Source organism: Anoplophora glabripennis, unplaced genomic scaffold, assembly GCF_000390285.2.
Source record: "Anoplophora glabripennis isolate ALB-LARVAE unplaced genomic scaffold, Agla_2.0 scaffold6, whole genome shotgun sequence".
Taxonomy (NCBI): Eukaryota; Metazoa; Arthropoda; class Insecta; order Coleoptera; family Cerambycidae; genus Anoplophora; species Anoplophora glabripennis.
The window spans coordinates 60,574-84,936 of NW_019416749.1; the positions used below are offsets into that span (position 1 = coordinate 60,574).

The following is a 24,363-nucleotide window of genomic DNA, read 5'->3' on the forward strand; positions in this document are numbered from 1 at the left end:
TATATGTTACGTATTTTAAGTGATTTGCTATTTTACATACATCACTATTCGTTCGCAATTCGAATTGTCGATACGTCCTTTATCCCGCAGGACATAGTAAACGTTTTTTTTAATTTCTGATGGCAGATAAATATAATAAAATCAAGAGCGCCGACCTGTTTTCACGTGTCGTAATAAACTAATAGTGTACAATACGGTTACAAAAGATTGTATATGTTAAATTGGATAATGAGTATGTTCCTGTCAGATTTACAATAAAGATGAATTTCGGTAATTTAAATTACCGTTCTTTTTTCTAGTCGTCCACATGACGGTTTCAAATGCTGAAATCCTTCTACTTTGCCTTCTTCAAAAGAGATGTTTTAAAATGTTTAATCCTGTATTACTGTAAACGTAATGTGTAATTAATTTCTGATTACTACTCTTAATAAGACGGATTGATTCAAATTATCTCTTGGTTTCTATATTTAACTAATCTGTGTATTGACGAAATATTTTACAGTCCCTTTTATGTTTCTCTTCTTCTGTAGAATATATATTTTAATTATGGTTTTGAACATTGATCAGTACTGTATAATCGAGTAATTTTTTTTCACTTAAAACGGGTAATAATGATCCGTCAATATGTATTAAAAACGTACAAAGAGAAAATAATATAATTATTTATTTAATAAAAATCAATCTTACAGTTTGTTTGTTGGGCAGCAGCCTATAACATTAGAAAGAAAATCACAATAATGCACAAAACAACAGTTGGTTGTTATTCATACCAAAAATATTACATTTTAATTTATTTTACATACATTGACTACCCTTCCACAAAAATATCCCTATCCCCTTGCCAGTTTAAAAACTATCTAGCTGTTAAATGATGCACAACACTGACAGATTCGTAAGATGCGTAAAATAAACAAAATGTCCAAAATGAGAATGGTTTGAAAACAAAAATACAAATATGAGTAAATGACGCTATCGTTTTATAAATTACGTTTAAATAGTTTAAGAACTTTTAACTTCTAATTGAATAAAAATAGACCTAGGCAAATACGCATGATAAAATTAAAGATATATTTTTATTAATATAAATTTATGCTTAATAACCGCGTTGATTCCACTACTTATAACAGCATAAACTTATTTTGGACACAGTGTATATGTATATACATTAATATCTCCCATTGCAAACTTATATCCTACGTGCTATAATCCATAATTCAATTTATATGTCAACCTAATGAACTTGAATTAAACTACCGTTATGGTAGTAATTCAATATATAAGGAAGCATTGAACTTTAATATTTAACAGAATTATGAAAAATCCGAGCTGTTTCACTTCAAGTGATCAGTGGATTTAAAATTCTATATTTATGTGTTCAACAATAAAGGACAGTATAAAACTGAATATAAACAAAAATGCATGTGGGTACTCGCACAATATTTGTTTTTTTTATGTGTTCTTTAGTTTAGAAATGAAATCGGCTATAAAAGAACTTATACAATGGCCTTGAATAAACAAGTTTAATTAGTAAAGTAGTATTTTCAGTTTTTTTTTTCGATTATTAACTAATATTTCTGATTAAAATGAAATATGTGGTCTGATGTCATAGCAAAAATAGTTTAATTTGAAAAACCTAAACACTAAATAATCTTCTTTATGACGTACGGGAAAGTTGGCTAACTTGAATTACTGAATTTTGTTCACCCTTGCACTATCTAAAAAAATTAAGCAATAACGAAGATGAATGCATTATTTGGAGTAGTTTTCCTTCGTTATTCTTGTTTGTTTATTGTGATCATTTGAGAGGAAACGGCTCGTTTACATTTGCGAAACACTTTTCTACTGGCGAGATAGTGTCAATCAAATATCACTTTAAAAAATTGCAACAAGAAGCCTGCTGCTAATTTTATACGCTGAAAATAAGCTTTAATGTAATTAACAGATACGTAGTGCTAGATCGATATTTATTCGTTCCTCTTTGCTGCGGTATTGCTATTAACATAATCACTATTTCTATTAGATTAAATTTAAATCATTTATTGCATAGGAGTTGTAACGTATTAAGTTTGATATATTATATTCATATTAATTGACAATGAAGTAATTTCGGCGTAAAATAATGACTTTCATAAATAGCATGTTACGAAATAAAGTAACAGTAAATTAAACTCTTTTATGTTTTAGAAATTCTGACGCGAAAGTAATAAAGCATTCAGTTCCCGTTTTCGACACTGCACGAGAAAATATTTGCTAAACTGTTAAATATCCGCGATAATTTAAAACGCGTGGTGGATTATAAATACACGTAGAACCATTAATCCTTTCGTTATTAATGGCATTTTTTATACAAATAACTATTCATTTGTAACGCTATTTTGCTTGGAACCGATTGCAAAAATAAAAAGCTTTTAAAAAGAGAAATAAGTGGTACTTCAGATTTATTTAATGTAACGTTTACAAGAAAAATATTTAGATTTGTGTTTACATTTCTTATAAAAATAAACGGCGATTGTTTTTGTTTGATTCGTTTAATAGGATAGCAATTTATACAATATACGTTTGAGTACCAATCTCTTTTTCAAAAATATTGGAACAGATAAAACTTATCTATATTCATTTGAAAATGAACCTGTTCGTTTAAAATTGAAAAAAAAAATCTGAAAGATGATTGGTTTTATAGCCGTCTTCGTCTGCTGTGGTATCGCTGGTAGCGAGTTATAAAATAGATAAAATCACTTTATGCACTACATGTTTGCAATTATTTCAAAGTTCTATTTGAACTATTTAATCAATTCTAATTTATTTATTTCTATACAAGTAAAGGTGCAAAAGAGCAACCAATATTAAAAATTCTAATTTACGTAAATGACGTTCACGGTATGCTTGGAAGTTTGTTTAGAAAACATTTTCATTCAACTCCAAAAGTCTTTGACAACAGTGTAGAAAATGATTATCTATGAATTGAAATGAAATAATTTGACATATCATTAGAAGACGAATGAAGGATCTGATTTATACATCAAGTTTTTTTTTTGATAAATAAAGACAAAACTAGTTGCTAAACTTTAGTTGCAATTTTTTTATTACTAAACTAATCATAATTCACATACCCCGCCTGTTATCAAATGAAGTGTAGCAACGATATAGGATGTGAGAATACAATTTATAGTTCTACAGTCTTTTAACATTTAGAATGACTAGGATCTACATCAATCTTCCATTTTTTTTTATAACTAATTCATTTACACTTTCTCATAATAAAAATGAAGTAGCACTTCAAATAAAGTCTTTTTGGCATTTGTTTTAGTTGAGTTGAGAAAAAAAAAATCAATTTATTACTTCTTGTCGCTGCTAAATTGGCACTAGTGGAGCAGATCCTACACCGTGACAGCATACTCACATTATCACAGCAGTTTCATATTAAAAAATTTACAGTGAAGTCTCGTGGTTTATTTCCACTTTTGTCGGCTCTGGAAGATTTGGCGAGGTTGCACTGGGCTGGATTTCCACCACGCTTGATTCTCTTCTTTCCATCTGCAAGAGGTCGTCGGTGCTACGCGCCGATTTGGTGCTCTCTGCCGGCCAATCCATGTAGAGCATGGTATGTTTCGAAGTCGATGGTCCCTCGAGCATCAGCATCCTTGGTGTGTCCTCGATGTAGTTGATGTGGATGCCAGCCAAGGGATCCGTACTTGGTTTCTGGTCGGTCAAGGACCTTTCCGACGGAGTGTAGTACAAGGACAGCTTGCTCTGGGTGACGTCGGTACTCGTATCCAGATTAGCTAGATTTTCAATCTTGGACTTGATGTAGCAATCGATGCTCTCGATGTCGTGGGGATCGAACACGAGGGATTCAGCTCTTCCGCACGTGCCAGCTCGACAGTTCTCGAAGTACAGACTCGGCAGGTTTTCTAGCACTTTATTCAGAGTCTGTTGCTGATATTTGTAAGTCTCTCTTAGCTGCAACACCTTGTGGGCACTGAATTTCCTTATTTTGTTGCGTTGGAAAACGTAGTTCTCGCGCACCCAATTCAATTGCGTCGTGGAGTAGTCGCGCACTTTTTTCACCTGGAAAAAATATTCCGCGTTACAATTCCCGTCCCACTAAATTAAATTGGGGTTAGCATATTTTAAATTTAGGAAAAGAAATTACCTGATCACAATATTGTCCTCTTAGAGTGGTCAAGTGCTGCGTCCCTATGTCTCTAAAATCTTTAAGATGTTTCGCCTGGGACTGGTAACTGTTTTGTATCCATTCCATTTGTTGGGCACAATTGTCCCTTATCCTGTGCACCTAAGAAAAAAAGTCAGTTTTTATGTGTTTTGGTCGTAATGTTTCTAAATAAGTTAATTTATTGTTACAATGAAATATCGTTCTGTTGCAAAACAGAGTACTGAGTGAAATTTAATATCAAGGATAGTTGAAAAGTGTGTCTAAAAGCTAGTTCCAACGTTTTAATGAATTTCGGATGCTTATTATATTCTTTGAATTTATAAATTGTTTATAATCTTTCCACAATAAAGTGCAAAATATTCAGGCAGATAAATACAAAAATCTGTTGAATTCCACGACTTCATTTGGATTATTACAACAATGCGATACGTCCGTCATAGCTACGGGTCGCCATCATTTAATTGATCGAATTTTGTAAAATTATGCCTCCAGCAAAGTATAATGCAGCCTTTCGTATTATATAATGGGTCACCGAGCATGTACACTTTGGCAAATGTCACGACTATCTTTGGCATTTGAACTTTACCTGTTGCGTGTAATTCTCTCTCAGCTTTTCCAACTGCTGGCTCTTGTACTGTTCGATGTTATCCAGCATGGCGTAAATCTGGCGAGCCCTAGGCGAGACGCGATCTCGCTTACAAAAACTGCAAAAGTTGTTCAGCAATCCAAATCTGAAAATAGAAATAGTCCATTTATAAATATTCGTATTATATCTATATTCACTTGGTCGTTAAAAAATCATGCGTCTTATTTTATGAATCATTGTTAGAGATTTAGAATATCATTTAAGTTTTTAGAAAATTTCTTAAGAGTAGCATTTCATTGACATATATCATACACCCCATTAAAAGCATAATCTCAAGTTTGTGTGCAGTGATATGATTGGTGAGAGAATACAAAAATACTCTTCAATTTATAGAAATAGAATTTACATTGGCTAAAATGCAACGAGAACTTACTTGTTAAATATGTAACGGAGGAACTGTACAAAAAGCGTCAGTCCTAAGAAGCCAGCTGCACTCTGCGTGCCCACAATGAGACTAATGATCCTGATTTGATTCCAGTCCGTGGGATCTATATGAAGCAGAACGTTTTCCGTCAGGTTGGCAATGGGATTGCTGGCGTAACACGTGTACCTGCCACAGTCCGCCCTCGTCACGTTTTTAACCCATAACGTTCCGTTGTCCAGAACCTGGATCCGTGGTGGAATTACCCTCATAGGAGTCATATTTTCGTCGTGGGCCAATGGGTGCTTGTTAAAAATATCGGGAATGCTGAGGTCCGGGTTCCAGTGGAACACCTCTCGTCTAGGCGTCACCCACGTTATGGAAGGTGGTGGATTGGCGGCGTATCTGCACTCTAGCAAAGCATCGGATTTTAGCCGGTAGAGCTTTGTAGGCGTTTTGTACACTATTCTAGGTTTAGTACAATTCAAATGTTGTAACGTGGGCAACATATCCCCAGGGTAGGCATCGGGACCACAACTCAACTGTGACATCGTCAGATTGGAGTGTTTCTTGCTCTCGGCCCACGAAGCGAACCAGAACATACGACAATCGCATGCCCATGGATTATCGGATATATTCAGTTTTTTTAAATGTGTTAAATTGGCAATGGATTGAGGTAGGAAAGATAGAGCATTTCCGCTGATGTCCAGCTCCCTCAAAGCTGGCGTGTCGGCAAGAACGTAGGTTTCGATCTCCTTAAGCAGTCTGTTTCTTCTGATGTTAAGAACCTCCAGGTTAGGTACTCCAAGAAGTTCGGTGTTGTGGATTACTTCGATCGTGGTGTTGTCTAGAGTTAAAGAGATCAGCGACGGGCTGAAATGCAGTAAACCGAAAGACAGATGTGTGAGTCTATTTCCGCTCAGATTCAACACCCTCAAATTATTTAGACCCCTGAAGGTTCCGCTAGCCATATTAATCAAAGGATTGTTGGCTAGGTTTAAGTACTGCAGATTAGTCAAAGAGTCAAACAAACCCTTCGCGAGAAAGCGTAACGAATTGAAAGACAAATCAAGATTTTCGAGATCAGTTAAATCTGCGAGGGCGTTCGAGGTGAGTTTCGTAACATTGTTGTTGTTGAGTAACAAAACTTCGATGTTTTTGTTGAATTTAAAGAAATGGTCTAAGAACGTTACCAAAAAATTGTGTGATAGGTCTAGTTCGTATAAGTAGCCCATGGGGGCGAACACTTGGAACGGTATGGCTTTCAGGGAGTTGTGTCCCAAGCATAATTTTCGTAAATTCTGATTATTATTGAAAACATCCCTTGGAAGATCGTTGATTGCATTATAAGACATATTCAGTAGAGTTAGATTGGTGTAATTGTGGAACTGACGGTCTTGTAGAACAGTTACGTTGTTAAAGGAAAAATCTACCGTCCTCAGTGACTGTGGGTTAGCGATGGCTTCATTGATGTCGGAAATGCCACTGCGGATCCACCGCAAGTGATGAACATTTTTTACGTCTAAAGGTCCACCTCGTACGTTTTCTAATTCGAGGTGTGAGACTCCGACCGGTAACGATAGATCTGCAGATCTGTTGGAACAGTGTAGAACGTTGTTTTTGAGATAGTCGCATCCAGAGGGAGCTCTTTGTGATATGACCCCATCTCCGTGCCTGGTATGTGCCGAAGCTGCGACGAACAACACGAGCAGCACAGTCCATCTTACATTACCGGCGATTATTAGCCGGTGATAGTCCCCCATATTTTTTTAATAAGCATTGTCCCGTCCACCGTCACCTACCTAATTGATGACATAATTGCAGATATAATAGTTAATTAAAAAATCACATGCCTATAAGTGTGTATTGTGTCAATCATAATTATAACTAGTTAATACTCAACGTTTTTGATAAATGCATAGTCAATAAATTCAATTATCAAATGTTTTGAATCTATTACTATATTTTGCATCTCCATAAAAAAATATATATATTTTAATATCAAGTGAAAATACCGAAAATTTGACATACGACATTCAAGAAAGAAATTAACGTCTTTTTCCAGTCTACTCTCAATTATTAAAATCAAATTGATATTGTATGTCAGTAGGGGTTTTAAATTATTAATATCGAGCAGAGATCTGTAACTAATCATTACTGCACTTAAACAAATAATGTTACCAAATATTTCTTATGATTTTCATAATTTACAACAAATTCAGAACTCTAATTTCTATCGTTATTATTGTGTTCACCTCCATATTAATAAATTTACAAAACATTTGTTTTCATAATTTAATATTGAATCTTTTTTCTCTACTTTACAAATTAAAGTAAACTGTTCGAATACCCACATTTTGTCTAGCAGAAATGAAAAGACCTTGAAATTATTTAACAAACGTAAAATTTAATTTACTTTACTAAAATGCATTCACTTCATACATTATCGATTAAACGGTGTAAATGAAATGCTGTAGGCTTGTAGGTAACAGATTATTCGCAGTTGGAATGGAAAATTCATTTTTTGAGTAATAAATATTCACGCTAATATGAACACTACTAAATATTTCTTTGACTTGAATCCAGGATCGTTCGAATATTTGTAATGTGTAGATAATGTTGTACCGAATACTATGATACTTGGTTTATTACGTATTTTTCTCGGTATTTTTAAACGTTCTTTATCTATATAGCTTTAGATAATGTCATTATTAAAACTCATGCCAATGTTGATATAAAAAAGTGTACACTACATACCTACTTAACTCTGTTTAATAATTTTTAATAAATTACTGTTTACAAAATTATATCTTCAAGAATTGTGGAATTGCTACTAGTGTTCAGCAATTTTCATACATTTATTGATTAGCTATTAAAAAAATTGTTTTGAGTTTTTGTTAAAAAGAAATTGTTTAGTGCGATATTATATATTTTAATGATCTTTATCTGGAGATAGACTTAACGTGTCAATATTTTTTATATAGGGCTGTAAACTTCATACAAAGCTGATAAGTTCCGTAGCTAAACTTATTCTGCAATTTTCATTAAGAAATAATATTTATGTAAGTGCTTTCTGGCCTTGGATAGGTATCCACTCATTAATAGTGATTTAAATAGACTGATAAGTAAATTCAAAACACTAATTACACAGTTACCAAAAAAACGTATAAGAAATATTTAGATATATAGGTATCTCGAAAACAATGTATAAAAAAATCTAAATGGTATACTTTTTAATATGGGTCGAGATCCAGATATTTATTCGCTTGTAAATCATGGACAATTTCTTACAAAAAGTGGAACTGCATAAATCATTATTACTAACAAGACTAAAGACTATCATTTCTATATATTGATTAAAATTGGGATATTTTGGAGACCACGTCTATTGGCTTCAGTTTAATAATTTTAATCCAATGCGGGTGCTTTTTTAACCACAAAACACTTATCGATTTTCTATTATATCAAGCTATATAGTTATTTTGTATTTTCATTGAAATTTTACGTCAAATGTATTTTACAAACTTTTTAGCAAACGTCAAATGTAGTGGTTAATTATCCTGGTTTACGAAAAGTGTCAAAAAAACAAAACTAATAATCAGTAGTTAGGTACTGTCAAATTAGTGCAGTTAAGTTTAGGTCAAGGTGAGCAATTTTTTAAATACTTTTAGCATTGTTCCAAGTCATATCGAAAATGTACCTATTTTATTTTAGCGACTTCTTAAGTGGTTTCCGATAGTTCCTGATAATAAATTCTCTATGGTAGCTATAGCTATAGGTAGAATCTTAACAGTTTGAATAACTACGTTCTAGACTAGTTTTCATGCAGTTAATTTAATAACATAATACCTACAGGTACAGATTTAATGCCATTAGTCAAGGCCTCCAACTTCGTAAAAGGTTAAAATTTAATTATTACCTACACATTTACAATATATTTTTGTCGCCCATATTTTACATGAGCTTGTGATTGGAAAAATGTATAATAGTAATGTTTGATCTATTATTTTAATAAATGCCTCCAATATTTATAATTTCCGCTATTAACCGTACCGTTAAGTAAAATTAATTTAAATTCTTTGAAAGAAGGCAAAATGTGATGTAACCTATTTGCTATTTACTTAGTAAACTACATAGATAGGTACATATTTAATCTAATTATTAGGTACTGTTATTAGGTACCTAACTACAGTAGATTTTAATGTTAAGAAGTACCTACTACCTAATTATATCTACTAATAGTTTTTATTTACATATGTACAACTTTTTAAGAAGGAAAATGTTGATTTATTTCTTGTTACATATTTTCCTACATTTCCAGAATTTAATAATGATTTGATGTAGGTATGAACATTGTACGATTTATTAATTATAAATCAAATTGAACTTATTCAAGCTTTTTGCCGATCTAGCTTACAGATTTCAATACAAAAATTGTATTTCTTTCGGTCACGAACGTTCTATAGCGATCGTTATCATTAAGTTTAAGAAAATGCATCATTGACTCATATTTTGTGACACTTGCCAAATACTACGTTAATTTTTCTCTTGTCAGTAGAAAAATTTATATTCGGACAGGTGGTGTTCCGCCGTTAAGTTTTAACATTTTGTTTAAGCATCGTACGAAACATTCATAAATTATTAACTCGGCGATACTAACCAGCCATCACTTGTGCTACATAAATGCAAATAAAAACACTTTCTTTTCCGCACGGTAATTTTATTGATTCCTTGGCCACGTGTACGACACTGATCTGACACAACGGGATTTTCACAAATTTGCTAATACACTCGTCTTTTTCTCGGGTTTATTCACTGGTTAACGACATACTACTCGTCCTTATGAAAACAAGCAAGCGACGGGACGGACGCCTACTTCGTCGAACAGTCGCAAATCGTGCTCCAGCTGTTTCGTTCTGACTCGAAACGAGTGGGGAAAAGCTAGGACGAGTCCATTTAGTAGCACCACCGGGGTGTGGCCGCTACTCGGGTGTCGTCAAGCCACGAATTCAAGTTCTTGGAAAACTAAATCCTAAACCTAAAGAACGTTCATATTTCTCATTTACATCTAAATATTAATTTTCATTTCATATGTTTCAAATAAACCTAGAATAGGACAATGAATGCAACCAACACTGGTAGTACAAAATGATGAAAGCTTAAGATAGGGCCCTACGCATCTAAAAAGTAATCGATTATAGGTAGGTTTCCTTTTCGTCGTACCCATATTGTCTCTGAAGGGCGATTTATTTGTTCCGTGGAAGGTTTTATAGGATTATTTTATTTTAGGACTAAGGTCACAGAATCAATAACGTTTACATACTTACCTAGTAGTATACGTAGGTAGTTAGTTTAGATTTTTTCTGACAGTAATACTTAAGTAGATACCTACCTATTTTCTATTTTATACGTTCCTAGTTAGGTTATTCAGTAACACAGTAACAGACATTTTAAATTTTATTAGTAATACCTTTCAATGATTTTATTGCTACGGAACATTTTAGAAGCTACAATAGGTACATATCTACCTATGTAATGTATCATAACAACAAGACATTTGAGGAGTGAAATAGGTACTTAGTAGATACCTAGATAGCTAGAAAACCTAGATTTAACCTACCTAACTTATGTTTGACAATTTTGTTGTTTTTGAAAACACGGAAAAAGGAATGATTGTTCGTCTATAGTGCCTATAATAACCTGTAGATATGAAATATGAACACTCTCCTCCAATATTCCAAACGTTCCCGGAGCGAACTCGACACATATCGAACAGCTTTTACTCAATGAATAATTCAAACCATTGATAGTTTTGGCGAATATTTGCCAAACGAAGGCACGTTTTCGTATATATTGATATGCATCATCCACACGATACGACATTTGGCAAATATGTGTACTCCAGCAAAACTCCACACGTTCTCATTCTCGACCATTCAGTCGGCTTTACTTCTATACTGTACTACATTCGGCAAGTGACCGCATCTTCAGACACCGGCTAAGAAAAATATGTAAAAGTAAATATGCACCAGACCTACCAATGAATATTTACTAGTTACTTAACATCTCTAGAATGCGATGTACGAGTCGGATCAAACATTTTCACCTGAAGATCTAATTTATTTTGTGAGCAAAACCACGAAAACATCATCTGTAAGGCCAGATTATACTTTATCTAAGACTTGGGCTACAAGTACACTGCCGGTCCTGATTTTAGACTATTGCTTCTCTGTCTTGTCCGTTCATACATCACTTTTAAACCGACCTTCTATAAAAGTTACGTGTTTATTGCACACATGCATAATATGCAGCATATATGAAAGAACGTGTCTTACAATAGCTTTGAAAGGTATAAGTGTACATCCACCGGACGTGTTAATTTTTAAAACGACAAAGTACAACTTGGCGATTGTTATGTTTGCTCGTTATATACTTACGACGTTCATGTCAGAGTTTGGCAGTGTAATATTAAAATTTTATTAAACCCGTTGAAGCTTACTCTTCTATTTACTTCTGTTTACTCTAAAATCTAGTTACCTGATTAAAAAAAACATTCTATTAAAATCAGCGACCAAAGAACAATAAATTCAAAGTCCTATAAGGTCCCCAATAAATAGAGTAATTACAGTGCGCATGATATATTTGTTGAGATAGAATTCCAAGAAGACCCATGCGTAACTTTCTTAGAATTAACCGCATTCGACATCCAAGATAGAAAGACAAGAAATATAACCAAAAGAGAGTGCTACAAAAGTAAAAAGTAGTAGGTAGTCAAACTATAGTAGGATCGTATACGATGCAAAGTAGAGCAAAAAATTGTCGGCCTTTTATCAAAGGAAAATCGTGTCATCATTTTTAGGAGGCGTAAGATAAATCATTTCAAATTTAAAATGAAATTCAATGTAAAATCTGAAATACCGCTGCATACGCACTGTGTTCTGATAGTAGCTGTAGTCGCCCAGGTGCATCGAGTGTACGAACTGGTCGGTTATACGTCAAATACTAACCTGGCGAGCTTTGCTGTCAATTAGAGAGTGCTTCCAAAAAACAAGTAAACAACAGTGGCGCGTACAGAGGTAAAATGTAGTACATATGTGGAATTTAGGAAACAAATTGGATTTATAATAAATTACATTTAAAATAAATAGTTTATGAGAATAAAGGTATTTTTGTAGCAACAAGGGTGCCAGACCTGAACTGATCCCCTCGACCCTTCATAATGTATAAAGAAATTATTCAATTTGTAAAACCCTTAAAGGCGTACTTCATTGGTTCCCTTGACAGGCAATGATTTATTACTTTTCATCGAAAATGATCGTACTATAAGTACTCATAATCTTTGTCGCAAGTTGAACTTGTAATATTATCATTTTGACCATATCTATTTTACTGTTAAAGACAGAGCCATCAAACTTTGTACCACTGTAATTGTAAGATTCTATCCAAATGTACAAAAATATGTTGGCCTTATTTCTCTGTAACTCGATTCTTAATACTTGTTTTCATAATTTACGTATTAGAAAATGTTAAAAGATTGCAGTATTTTCCTATGGAAGAAATACAATGACACTTACAGTAGATCACCCTGTACTCGATTTCCATTTAAAATAAAAAAAAGTATATTGGCGCCCAACTAAACAAAGTGACATATAAATAAGAAATATCAAGTTTTCTGATTTGCTTGGTTACAGCGTTAAAGGCCGTCCACAGGTTGTTACCTTCACCCTGTATGTGATTTGCACAAAGTTATGTGCAGTCCAGAGAGTCGTATGTTGAAATTTCCCCCAAATGAAAAATGGTTATCTAGTCCGCAATTTAAAACTCGATAATTTTTATTACAATTGGAAATGCGCGCTTAAAATGAAATTCGCGTGATCTGTCCCACTTAATTAAAATAGCTCGCTGTGCTGCCATTAATAAATAAAACAATTGTTATTAAGACATTCCCATTTACCAGTCATTTTATTTTTAAGTAATAAAATGTTTACAAAATTATTTAGCGAGTGCGTTTATTTGCTTTCTCGTTATCGATTCGTTTTATTTCGGGATGGGTGAAATGTTTGTTTTTTTAAGGTAGCCTGCGATTTTGTGAAATTGTGCCATTTTAAAACTTTACGTCAGGCGCTGGCGAAATTTCATTCGCGATATAAATGCGTGTCCCAGAGGCGTGTTTCACTGAATAAACAATGAATAAATTGAAAAACTAACGTGAATAAAAGTACACTAATAGCGGGACTGATAATAGAGAAATTGCACAAGAATAATATTAATAATATAAATGATAATAATATGAAGAATTGCAGACCTTTCTTATTTAAACATCCTGTACATCTCACTGGATCTGTGATGGGAATAGTTTGCTATTTGTATAGCTGTTGACATTATACTGAGTGTGTGATATTGGTGGGTTCTGGAATGACTTTACAGTTATGAACAAAAAAAAGGTTCCCGACCTAAAACGTTTAGAGGGATCCAAAGCATGAAACTAGTAAAACACTGTTTTATAAGTTATAAGAGATCGTAAGCAGTTTTCGACTGAAACATGCTACTGTGTAAAACTTATGTATCTACTTTATTAACAGTTGAAGTGTCCCTCAAGAATGTAATTTGTAAGTGTATATAACAGATGGTTACTCGTTTAGCACATAAGGATTGAAGGCAGAAGTAAGACCAAGGCCGTGTTACTCTTGGTGTTAGGCCTATTTCTCACGCAGCAATATATCGCGCCAATTTGCTTATTTTATTCTTTCAGAATTTGTCGTACCGTATTACAACAGCGTTACGTGAGAATGGCCTCGTTTAAAAGAATGCTTACTCTTTAAAGAAGAACAAACTGTGACGAGGTTTATATAAGTAGGACTTAATATTATTCTACATTTTTCAATTTCGCAATTTTTAAGGCATGAAACTTTCGCGCCGCGGTCTAGTCTTTTTTGGCGTTATTATTTGTTTAGACTAGACCTTGCTGTATACAAGGCGTTCCGAAATTAGCCTGCCGTGTTTTACCTACATATCCTTCGGCGGAAAATAAGTCAAAAGGTGTATATGAGCATAGGCGGAGGAATGCCACCTAAGGCAGATATAGCCCCTTAAGGTACGCCCGTGAGAGTTGTTTTTTTTTTCTAAATATTTCCGAAATGTTCAAGATAAAATCACGTAATCTGAAATACCTATTATATTGTAAACATAGTGATTAAAAAATAATTTATAGAATAGGCAGATATACTAATCTAGAAAACAGAAAACCAGGAATTATCAGAGAAATTCACAAATTTTCTTCCAATTTATTAAAATTATTATTTTATCAGTTGCTATACATATCTATTTTAATTTTTATTGTATACAGAGTGTACCGAATGCATAAACCAAACTTCTATTGGTGATAGAACGTTTCAAAATAAGAAAAAAGTTGTCATAAACTTGTATTGGTTTAGTCTTCGAGATAGAGAATTTCAAGTTGTAATTTATAAAACTGTGGTTTAGAATACGTCCAAACAACAAAATTTCCGATTACTTCACTTTTTATCCTTTATAAGACAATATGGAGAGTAAAATTTTTCCACCAAAACTTGGTAAAAATGTATTATTTTACTTAAGAATAATTTATTTCCTTTTTTTCAATTCATCTCATCATTGACAAAAAACAATTTTAATGTTTCTTCTTTTATGGAGTAATGAGGGCTCTAGTCGTAGTTACTGTTGTCTTCCAAGTCCTAAGTGTATTTCGGATTTCATTCACTTTCGAATGTAATCTACGAAGCCGTCCGTAAAACCGCTACGCGCGGATATCTTAGTGGTTGCGGATGCTCGAGGTGTCTAATCGACCATCCTTATGAAACAGAGGCTGAGCGGAAATCGAAATTGACACCTAGGTTTCGAATAGAAATTATCGCCTAGCTTTCCAATCGAAATTTCACTTAGGTTTTGAATCGAAATTTTGTCACCTAAGTTTTGAATCAAGATTATCAACCAACTTTCGAATCCAATTGCCGAAACTGTATACATAGCCGCAAACTACTCCAAACGTTCCAAGTCGTATCATACGGTATATAATGCACCCCAGTTTTGAATTTTTCCGCAAAAACGTGTTGGTTTATAGTCAAAGCTTGACATTTTTCATCATTTTATAGTCTCATAATTGACCAGATATAAAAATGAAAAAAGTGTAATATCATTCAGTAAGAATATATTGTATCATTCATTAAAAATTTTCTTATCGTTGTTTCAGTCTGACAATCCCGCGATCAATACGAGCAGCACGCTGCTAAAATCCAAATTATACAGTCAATAGTGAATTAAAAATGAAACAATATTAATTTTGTTATTTGACATATCGACATTATCATCGTTATTATTCCATATAATAATAGATAACATTCGTATTTATAAATACAATTTCAACATCCATTGGTTATCTTTATCTACTCGATTCGATTCATGTGGCTACATATTTGTCTTTTTTATGATTTTTGACATGACGGTTATTCGTTGCTACCTTTTTGTATTTAGTCCCTGGTTTAAAAAAAAGTCTACAGCGGACAAGTCCCGCACATTTTTGTATATTCAATAGTTTAACCGTTCTTATCTCCGCATCATCCGACTTCGATCTAGGCTACGTACATACCTAGCACATACTCTCAGTTTAGCCTTCACAGATCTAAACTGTGCAGACGAGACGGCCGAATCATCGGTTGGTATAGTGTGTAGGACTGCAGTCAATGAAATAGAAGGCATAAAGAAGTTCTAGATTCATTTAATCTCTATCTGTCACATTACAAAGTTACCAAAATATTTTGTATTTTTAACATATTTTCGAATAGAACTGTTGTGTGTTATACAAGGTCTCATTGGTTCCCTTAGCATAAGTGTATTGATTGAGAAATAAGCCAGCTTTCAAAGAAAAAATAATAAGTAAAAAATTAATTTGTAAGTAAACTTACCCATTCTGAAATTTGAATTTCTAGAGTTCGGTCTTGTCACTGCTATACGACAAATGTTCAAAATTGTCACTGTTTTCTTTTTTGAACACTGATCCTCGACGTATACAAGACACGATGCAAGCTTCAAGTAATGCATCTTGTTGACATATAATTTTTGTGACGTTTTCGATTCTAGCCCGCAATTCATCTTTTATGTTCACTTGTGTTTTATACACTAATTTCTCATAGGTACTAATTGCAAGGATTACAGTCAAAGTTTGTTGTCGAAAATGTGGTGGTGCGTCATGTAAAAACTACATATGTATTTTGACGGACATTCAGTGGTATTATGTCTATGTTGGCAAATTATTTGGTAAAAAATGTATTGTGAATTGTTGAAAATGTGTTCTTTGAATCGTATACAGGCTCTTTGCTAGCCATGTATGTGTGTTTCTGAAGATATTTACGCTGTTGCCACTAAAGCACGTTTCCTATTTTTTTTTTTTGTGATAACTACCTATCGAACTATCGCACAATGATCCTGAAGTTATATAGATTGAACACGTATATGAAACAGATAAAACTGATGGCAGTTTAATGTTTTCCGTACAGATATTTATGATATAAATAATTTCATCTACAATTTTTTAAATTTCTTTTTCTATAAGAAACATACGGAACACGCTCATCCTGCGTGTCTTTCATGTCCGTGGGAATGCCCAGTATCCGATCTCGTTGTATGAGATAAACATATCTGCGAGAGGAATGGAATCTCATAAAAAAACATCTGCTTAACCACGCGATGCTTCTACTGTGTTTTGCCGACATTCACCGCATATAATAACGTACATATCAAGTTCATTATTGTCATGTACCAGTTGCCATTTGCCATGTGCATTTTGTAATAATTATTAAACGTTTGTGAAAATTGGACTGACTAAATTTATCGATATTTTGGAACATTGATGTTAAATAGTCACTTTTTTTTCTAGTGCGAAGAGATCAAAGAACAGGCCGACATCATTAAAGCCGGTCTTGTAAATATTTACATTACTCCCTACGACATAATGCAGAAGTCGGACATCATTTTCAGTTGTGTCACGGACCCCCGCTCTGCCAAAGAAGTAAGTACTAGTGTAATATTTTTGTTAGCAATTCTCCTTTTTCATACCATACAAGTCGTTCCAGTTTCGTCACACTAATTTATACATAGATGTGGTCACGAAAGCATAATTATACTATCTCATATCTATGTCACCATGCACAAATCCCTCCTTACCTATCGTCTACTAGACAATTTTTTTTTATAGCGTAATGAGTCATGTTTTTATTTATGTTGGAATAACTTATGTAGATCAATGTGAACAGAAAGAGACATATTTCGTACTTGTTTCTGAAAGCACTTACTAAAAGAAAAAAATTGGCACTAACCGCTTGCTTCACAAAGCAGATAGTAATTAATAATAATTAAATAAATAAAAGCAGGTAAACTGAGACAAAATATAAATATAGGCAGAACAACCTAATACATTTAAGAAAGAAATTAACAAAAAGTCTTTAATAAAAAGAAATTGCCGAAAGCATTGACAATAAAAAAGCAATCAGTACAAGAAACGCTTAAAAATATTGAAAAACTTTTGGTTTACTTGCCTAACATTGTTTAAACAATGGACCAACGGTTTTGCTTCATTTCCAAGGGATGGTATGTCTTCCTACATATACCTCGCCTTGTATAGTTTCTGTGAATACACCGACACACAGGCCCAGAAGGTGGACGAACATCGCGAGCCTTCTCCGCATGGTCACCTATCCAAGTAATAAATAAATAAACTAATAAACCACATCGAAGAGAAAGAAAAAAAATTCCATTTCGGTTTTGTTTGCAGCAATATCTGTAGTGAGGTAATACATTTTTTCCTTATTTTTTATATCCTATCCTCCTGTCAGTGAACCTGTATTTGAATTACCACACTCTGTGAGTGATAAGTGAATATTTTTTAAATGCCTAATGGAAAATATTTAAAAAAAATGATAGTAACATATTTTGTATTGTCCCAAACAAGATTCGCAATATAATGATATCCGCAATTATTACCAGATTTCTAACCTTACGAAACCTAAAGTTTATTAAATAATAGTTCATAATAATTATTAAAAAAAGTCTTAAATTACTGAATTTAAATAAAGTACTAAGTACATAAATGTATTTACTGTTGATACCAATAATTTATACTTGCTGTTATTGTGCGTCAATAAAGCCAGTAGCAAAGGTCAAATAATTTTTATCAAGGTTATATTTAGTAAGTATATATGTATAAGATAATCTTTTGTTAGTTGTGCTTTAAAAATACAACTGCTTCGTATTTTTATTTACTGTACCTTTGATTACTGAACGTTTATTCCCCTGAGAATTTTCTTGGATTTTACAGAGTAACAAACGACCTGTTAACGGTTTCTAATTGCTTAACCGAAATTTGTAAATCATCAAAAACTAACAATGATAGAATTCCGTGGTTTTCACCATTGAATTAAACCAAAAGAGCTTAGTCTTTTTGAAATATAAACTTTCAAATTGTGATGTTTTTTTCATACTAACGTATTGAAAAAATGGATAACAGAACTCATATAATGTAAATGGCTGTAATTTTATAGGAAGAGTTTTAATTACAATGGAAATTGTTGATGTAGTGGCTAAGGTCCATTTAATATTTCTTGAGAGTTGAACGACCTAAATAAGATTAAGAAGAGAATAATATTTTTATTTTTTACATTTTTTAGCAAATAGCACCCACCGCTACAGTAAAACTACAATATAAATAAGGACGTTTTGTTTAGCCTTGTTCTACATACGCATTTATAAAAGCTTGTCTTTCTCTTTCTCGCGTATTTGTATGTTGAAAATAAATATTTTTGTTATTATTACATGTATAAATTAATTAGGACTATTGGACTTTGATTAAAACAAAAATCTGCTAATTTGTACCTTTTGCAAAAAAAAAACAACAGGCGTGCCTTCTCTGTGTAAGGATGAATCCGTCGCACTCAAAGGTCATTCAACTCCTTAGCATTTTTAGATATACTTCCCGAGTATAGTCAAAATCAACTAGTTTCTGTAGTGCATAGTACTCGTAGATAATAATGTTTCCATAAAATAGTTCGGTTACGGTGTTTGTTAAACTTAGCGTTTATGGCTGTTACAGTTTTGATCTTGAATAATAGAAGTCTTCATGCAGTTCGATTCACATTCTAGATCTAGAGTTTCTGCGTTTATTATTAACGTCTAATTAGAATCATTTACCTGTCCAATTAAAACACAAATTACATAAAGTACCGGTCTCGGCTTTAATACGCCTTGAAAAACTGACATTCACGAAGGTGTAAGAGTAAGGTTATCCAGCCATATTACAAAATAACCGCTTTTTTTGTTCCTATAATGAAAACGGATTGGTTCGGGTTTGGTTAGCGACTTTTATCGCATGTTATCACTTTGTAGTTTACAGGCACTTTGATGTCGATCAGCCAATGCTATTATCGCATTGTGTGACCGACAGACGTTTGTGTACAATTTTTTCCCGGTTCATCGTCCCCCTTCTATAATTATTAAGGTTATAGAGTGCCTATTTCGTAAACGGGTATGCAAAATGAAAATATTTTAGCAAAAGGCCAGACCAAAGAGTTAATTTCGTGCTTAAATGGACCCCTTTTATATACAGTATGTTCCGGTGTGCGAGTACACTACAAAATTTTCCAGTGAAATATTACTAATTTTTTTTTAACCCATGCACGCCCGTTAAATAATTACTAGCTTTTTTTCTAATTTAAGTTACGGTATTGTTACGGTTTCGTTAGTTTGTAAATATAAAATTCTAGAAAAATTGCAACGTGTTATCGAAAACCAAAAAAAAACTGACTATTATGTATACAGGGTGAGGCCAAAAAATATGGAAAATGTACGGTTGATATTCTTGTTAGAAAATGTAAAATAAAATGTTTGCTGATCTTTGTGTCTGAGTTAACAAATTGCTCATGGTTATCAATTTCCACTGCTTAAACCAATTGATTTAAAAGAGCTTCCACAAAAAATAATCTAGAGGAATCAAGGCAGGAGATCTCGCAGGCTACAGCACTTGACTATATCGACCTATCCATCTCCCATTAAAAGTGTTGATATCACATACAACTGTATATCAAGTCAAGAGGAAAATCTTCCAGTAATTATGTGACATAATTTTCTAAAAAAATCAAGAGCGCATCAGCATTTAAACGATTAGACAGGACAGGAATCGAAATTAGGTGTTCCTTAAAGAGTCGGTCTTACACATTAATATAGAACTTTTACTGAAGGCCTCTTCATATGAAAGCATGAAGATTTTCTAAAGATCACAATGTTCGTAATGACTGACTCTTGTTTATGCCATACCGAGTAAAATTAGCTTCATCAGAACAAAGCACCTCACATATGAAATTTTAATTTTGTTCAGTAGTTGAAGAAGCTACTGACAAAATGCAAGTCTTGGTTGTAAATTTTGTACTTTTTGTTTATGAAATGGGTGTAAAACTTCTCTGTTTAAGGATCTCCAAACAAAACTATGTGATACATAAACAAGGACAACAATCAGCTTAATAATTATTCCTAGATTTTCAAGCATACGATCTAGCACTTTTCTTCAATTTCAATATAATGATTTCGAGCGGGATCACCACCAGCAATACGAGCATTGCCTATTTCAAACTCTCCAGCTTTTGAAAAGCGACTGAAAACATCCAACAAGATGGTTGTCACCTGTTAGGGAATCTCCTGTTGTAGTACTTACAAGCGTTACAGTCACAAAAGCCATACACAAAATTATTTGCGTATTCCTCTTCAGAAAACTGGGTATTTAGAAAGCAACCAAACCGACAAAGCAACTTTGCTGAACTCAAAAACAATTTTGTTCTCGAAACTCGGATAGTGATAAAAAAATCCATATTTCTTTTTTCAAAAACCTCTCAAACTGACGAAAGTTGGTCACCATTTTCTCTCCCATTTTACCAAATATCTCTATTTCTGACAGTTTTCGAAATAGCAGCTTTGCTATACCTTGTATACATATGTTTGTTAAGAGTGTTCATCAAAAGTAAGTTGTTCATTTCGAATTTCTGCTAGTAACGGTTCGCTGCGGCAATATGCACATAAATATATAAAATGTACGATAAACATCCTTGCATAATAAATTTTCTATAAATAAAACGCCGTTGATTTGATTATTAAGATGGAACGTCTGTAGATGTTTACATTGCCCGAGTTTATTATTATCAGTGCAAAATGTGATATTAAAATTACTCTTTGAGCAGAGTGGAGGGAGTATTAGCTTCAATTTCTGTTTTCGCAAAATGTGAAAGGAATAATGGAGCGATACGTTACTATAAGAAAATAAAGAAAAAATTATATAAGACGTTGAAAGAAAACGCAAGTAAATATGAATTATTTATATGCACAGATCAAACTGTGCATAGACAAAGACGGATTGTTTATTGATTGTCTAGCAACTAATAATAATCTCTCTCTAACGCATTGTGTTTAATATCATTTATCATTTCTCTGTTTAACATTCCGAGATAGACCCGTCAATCTATATAATCCCTTAGTATTTTCATCTTCCATTTAAAAAATCGGTACTTTGTATTATATTTTTTAATGGTGTTTAATATTTGGAACGTTAAATATTTTGGAAATATATCGACAATTTTTATCAGTTTTTTTTTTAAGAAATAAGTAAATATATAATAACTGAGATAAGACTAGTCAAAATGTAATAAAGAATCTGTCGAGGGACGTATTTAAAAATTCAGAACTGTTTCTCTATTCCTAATTTTTTGCGTGCCATGTTCGTCATCCGCACCAAAAAAATATAACGACAATGAGGAGCTCCAGTATGGTTGGCCACCATTAGAGAAAAACAGAAACAGATATCAAAAAACGTTTTTTTGTAAAAGTTGTTGCGAAAAAGAACAATTTCATATAATGTAAAAGTGTTTGCAAAATTAGGAAAAATCACCGTGCTATAAAGAGTGCTTGCGGTTTCCAATGTGCTCTTCCCGTTTTTCTGTAATGGCGGCCATCCATCAGTACCACAACCATTTCATTGAAAAATCGAACACAGAAACCAAAAAAAGTAAAAAAAACTATTTCTTCTACTTGTCTAATCTGTAAAAATCTAAATTTTCTATAGATAGTCCTAGAACATAGTTTTATTAATACCGTAAGTAGTTTTTCAATCTCTTCCTCCCATTTTTCATTTCAGTTCCTTTCAATTACACATTTTTTTTTTATCAAAAATTTACAGTCACACATTAAATATTAAATTAAATTCATAATGACTTCTCTATTACAGAATGTAATTGGAAATTGTGGAGTGGCAGGCAGAGAAGGAGATATCCTGGATGGCAAGGGGTACGTCGAAATGACAGGCATAGATCCCCAGACATCCAAAGACATATGCGAGATCATAAAGAGCAAAGGGGGACGTTACCTAGAGGCTCAAATTCAGGGCAGCAAAATCGAAGCAGATGAAGGCAGTCTCGTTATTTTGACAGCAGGAGACAAATCTCTATTCATCGACTGCCAATCGTGCTTCAAGGCAATGGGGAAAACAGCGTTTTTCCTAGGAGACACAGGCTATGCCACCAAAACAAACCTGATATTGCAATTAATGAAAGGCATAGCTTTAGTTGGTCTGGCGGAAGGCCTAGCTTTGGCAGACCGCTGTGGTATCTCTTCGAAAGACGTTTTGAACATATTCAAGTTGACCAATTTGAACTGCGACTACCTGACAAACAAAGCCGATCTTATTGTAAAGAAAGATTTTAAGCACGTAGAGCAAGCTATAGAACATATGCAGAAAGACATGAAGCTGACGCTTGATCTCTCCGATCAGCTTAAACAGCCACTGTTGATGACTTCGACAGCCAATGAAGTGTACAAACATGCAAGACGGTTAGGTTACGATGGGCACGATGCCTCTTGTATATATATGAGGACGAGACATTAGGTTGATTGTTGGCAATATGTGCACGATATCATTCTGTGCAATCTGTACGTTTTAATAAAATCAACTTTTGTTTTTAAAACCATTAAATCGTTTTAAGATTCAATTAAGTTTTGACAAATGTGCACTTTTTTTGTTTTACTAAATATAACAATTAATGTTTTATATTTAATTGATAGTTTCATTTTATTCTAGCAATTTTAAAAAAAAGTTTATATAATAAAGAAAGTATTCTGTGCCTACACAAATAAATGTATAGGTAATGTATTTCTATTAAATCAGTTGAAAAGTATGTTTTGTTTTTTTATTTTAAAACGAATGTTAATCAAAATATTTTTTCCAGGACCACTTCTATATGAAAATTGAACTCTATGTTGTATTTGAAATCAATAAAATGACTTCATGTTTCGACTACTTCTTTGTCCATCCTCAGTACTTAATGGCCATTTATAGGTGAATGCTATTAATTTTTTTTTGAAGTTATGGTATAATTTTATATTTATTGTAAAGAAGTGCAATGACAAACAAAAACAATGAGTTTTTCAGTAAATTGTAATAGAAATTTAAGGACCAATTAAATTTAAAGCGAGTGTGTCATCAAATCATTGATATAATTGTCAACTTAAATGGTATATATTTTATGGTTTGCAAGTATTTACTTAGCATTTATTAGTATTATTCTCAGAAAAATTTGTCAGTTTTTTTTTATGCCAGATACGTATGTATATAAAAAATCAAGTATTTGCATGTAGGTACACAACAGCATTGCCAGATTTTTTTTTGGGCAAAGCGGGGTTTTGAAACCTTTTGAATAAAAAAGCGGGATTCTTTCGTCGAAAGCGGGACATACTAAAAAAAAAACGTATAATCAATAGTTTTTAACTGGTTACTTATCCTTTTATTTGAGTTTCAAATTAAGTTTACATGACGATAGCCAAAATTGCCATAGAAAATTTATATTAATGAAAGTATGTTATAGTTACGATCTCAATTGGAACCGCATAAAAACATTCAACTCGTGAATTCCACGGAATCCATAGACGTTCAGAAAAATGTAGCCCTGCCTCGTCTACATATACTATATTCCGAGTTATATTACCATACAATTGTCAAGTTTTTTTTGATCAGGATAACCGCTTAATTTATCTTGAATCATGTTTAAAGTAGGAACTTCATTTTCTTTATACATATTATAAATTGTGCGCCGCTGGTAAAATTGTCAATTTTCTTTAATT

At 33.0% G+C, this 24,363-nt stretch overlaps 2 protein-coding genes across 2 annotated transcripts in view; one reads left to right on the forward strand and one right to left on the reverse strand.

The window, feature by feature from the left end:
* Nucleotides 1-23,420, forward strand: part of LOC108911675 (putative oxidoreductase GLYR1 homolog) — a 54,418-nt gene extending 30,998 nt beyond the window's left edge. Inside the window, exons 8-9 of the mRNA XM_018716670.1 lie at nucleotides 17,093-17,224; nucleotides 22,475-23,420. Of these exons, the coding sequence (XP_018572186.1) occupies nucleotides 17,093-17,224; nucleotides 22,475-23,131 (789 nt within the window). The 3' untranslated portion in view covers nucleotides 23,132-23,420. The remainder of the gene's footprint in view (nucleotides 1-17,092; nucleotides 17,225-22,474) is intronic.
* LOC108911666 lies at nucleotides 649-10,073 on the reverse strand. Its single transcript, XM_018716658.1, has 5 exons — nucleotides 9,842-10,073; nucleotides 5,194-6,983; nucleotides 4,761-4,905; nucleotides 4,154-4,294; nucleotides 649-4,068 (listed from the first exon to the last, which is right to left on the reverse strand). The coding sequence occupies exons 2-5, from the start codon at nucleotides 6,942-6,944 to the stop codon at nucleotides 3,430-3,432; spliced, it is 2,676 nt and encodes an 891-aa protein (XP_018572174.1). The 5' UTR covers nucleotides 6,945-6,983; nucleotides 9,842-10,073; the 3' UTR covers nucleotides 649-3,429.
* Nucleotides 23,421-24,363: the final 943 nt, after the last annotated feature.

What these genes read in the sequence shown, in the direction of transcription:
- LOC108911666 (XM_018716658.1), bottom strand. Translation starts at nt 6,944, where the DNA reads ATGGGGGACTATCACCGGCTAATAATCGCCGGTAATGTAAGATGGACT. An exon ending in CTCCGTTACATATTTAACAA is followed by an intron (nt 4,906 to 5,193) that starts GTAAGTTCTCGT and finishes TTCTATTTTCAG; the next exon opens with ATTTGGATTGCTGAACAACT. An exon ending in GAGAGAATTACACGCAACAG is followed by an intron (nt 4,295 to 4,760) that starts GTAAAGTTCAAA and finishes TTTTTTTCTTAG; the next exon opens with GTGCACAGGATAAGGGACAA.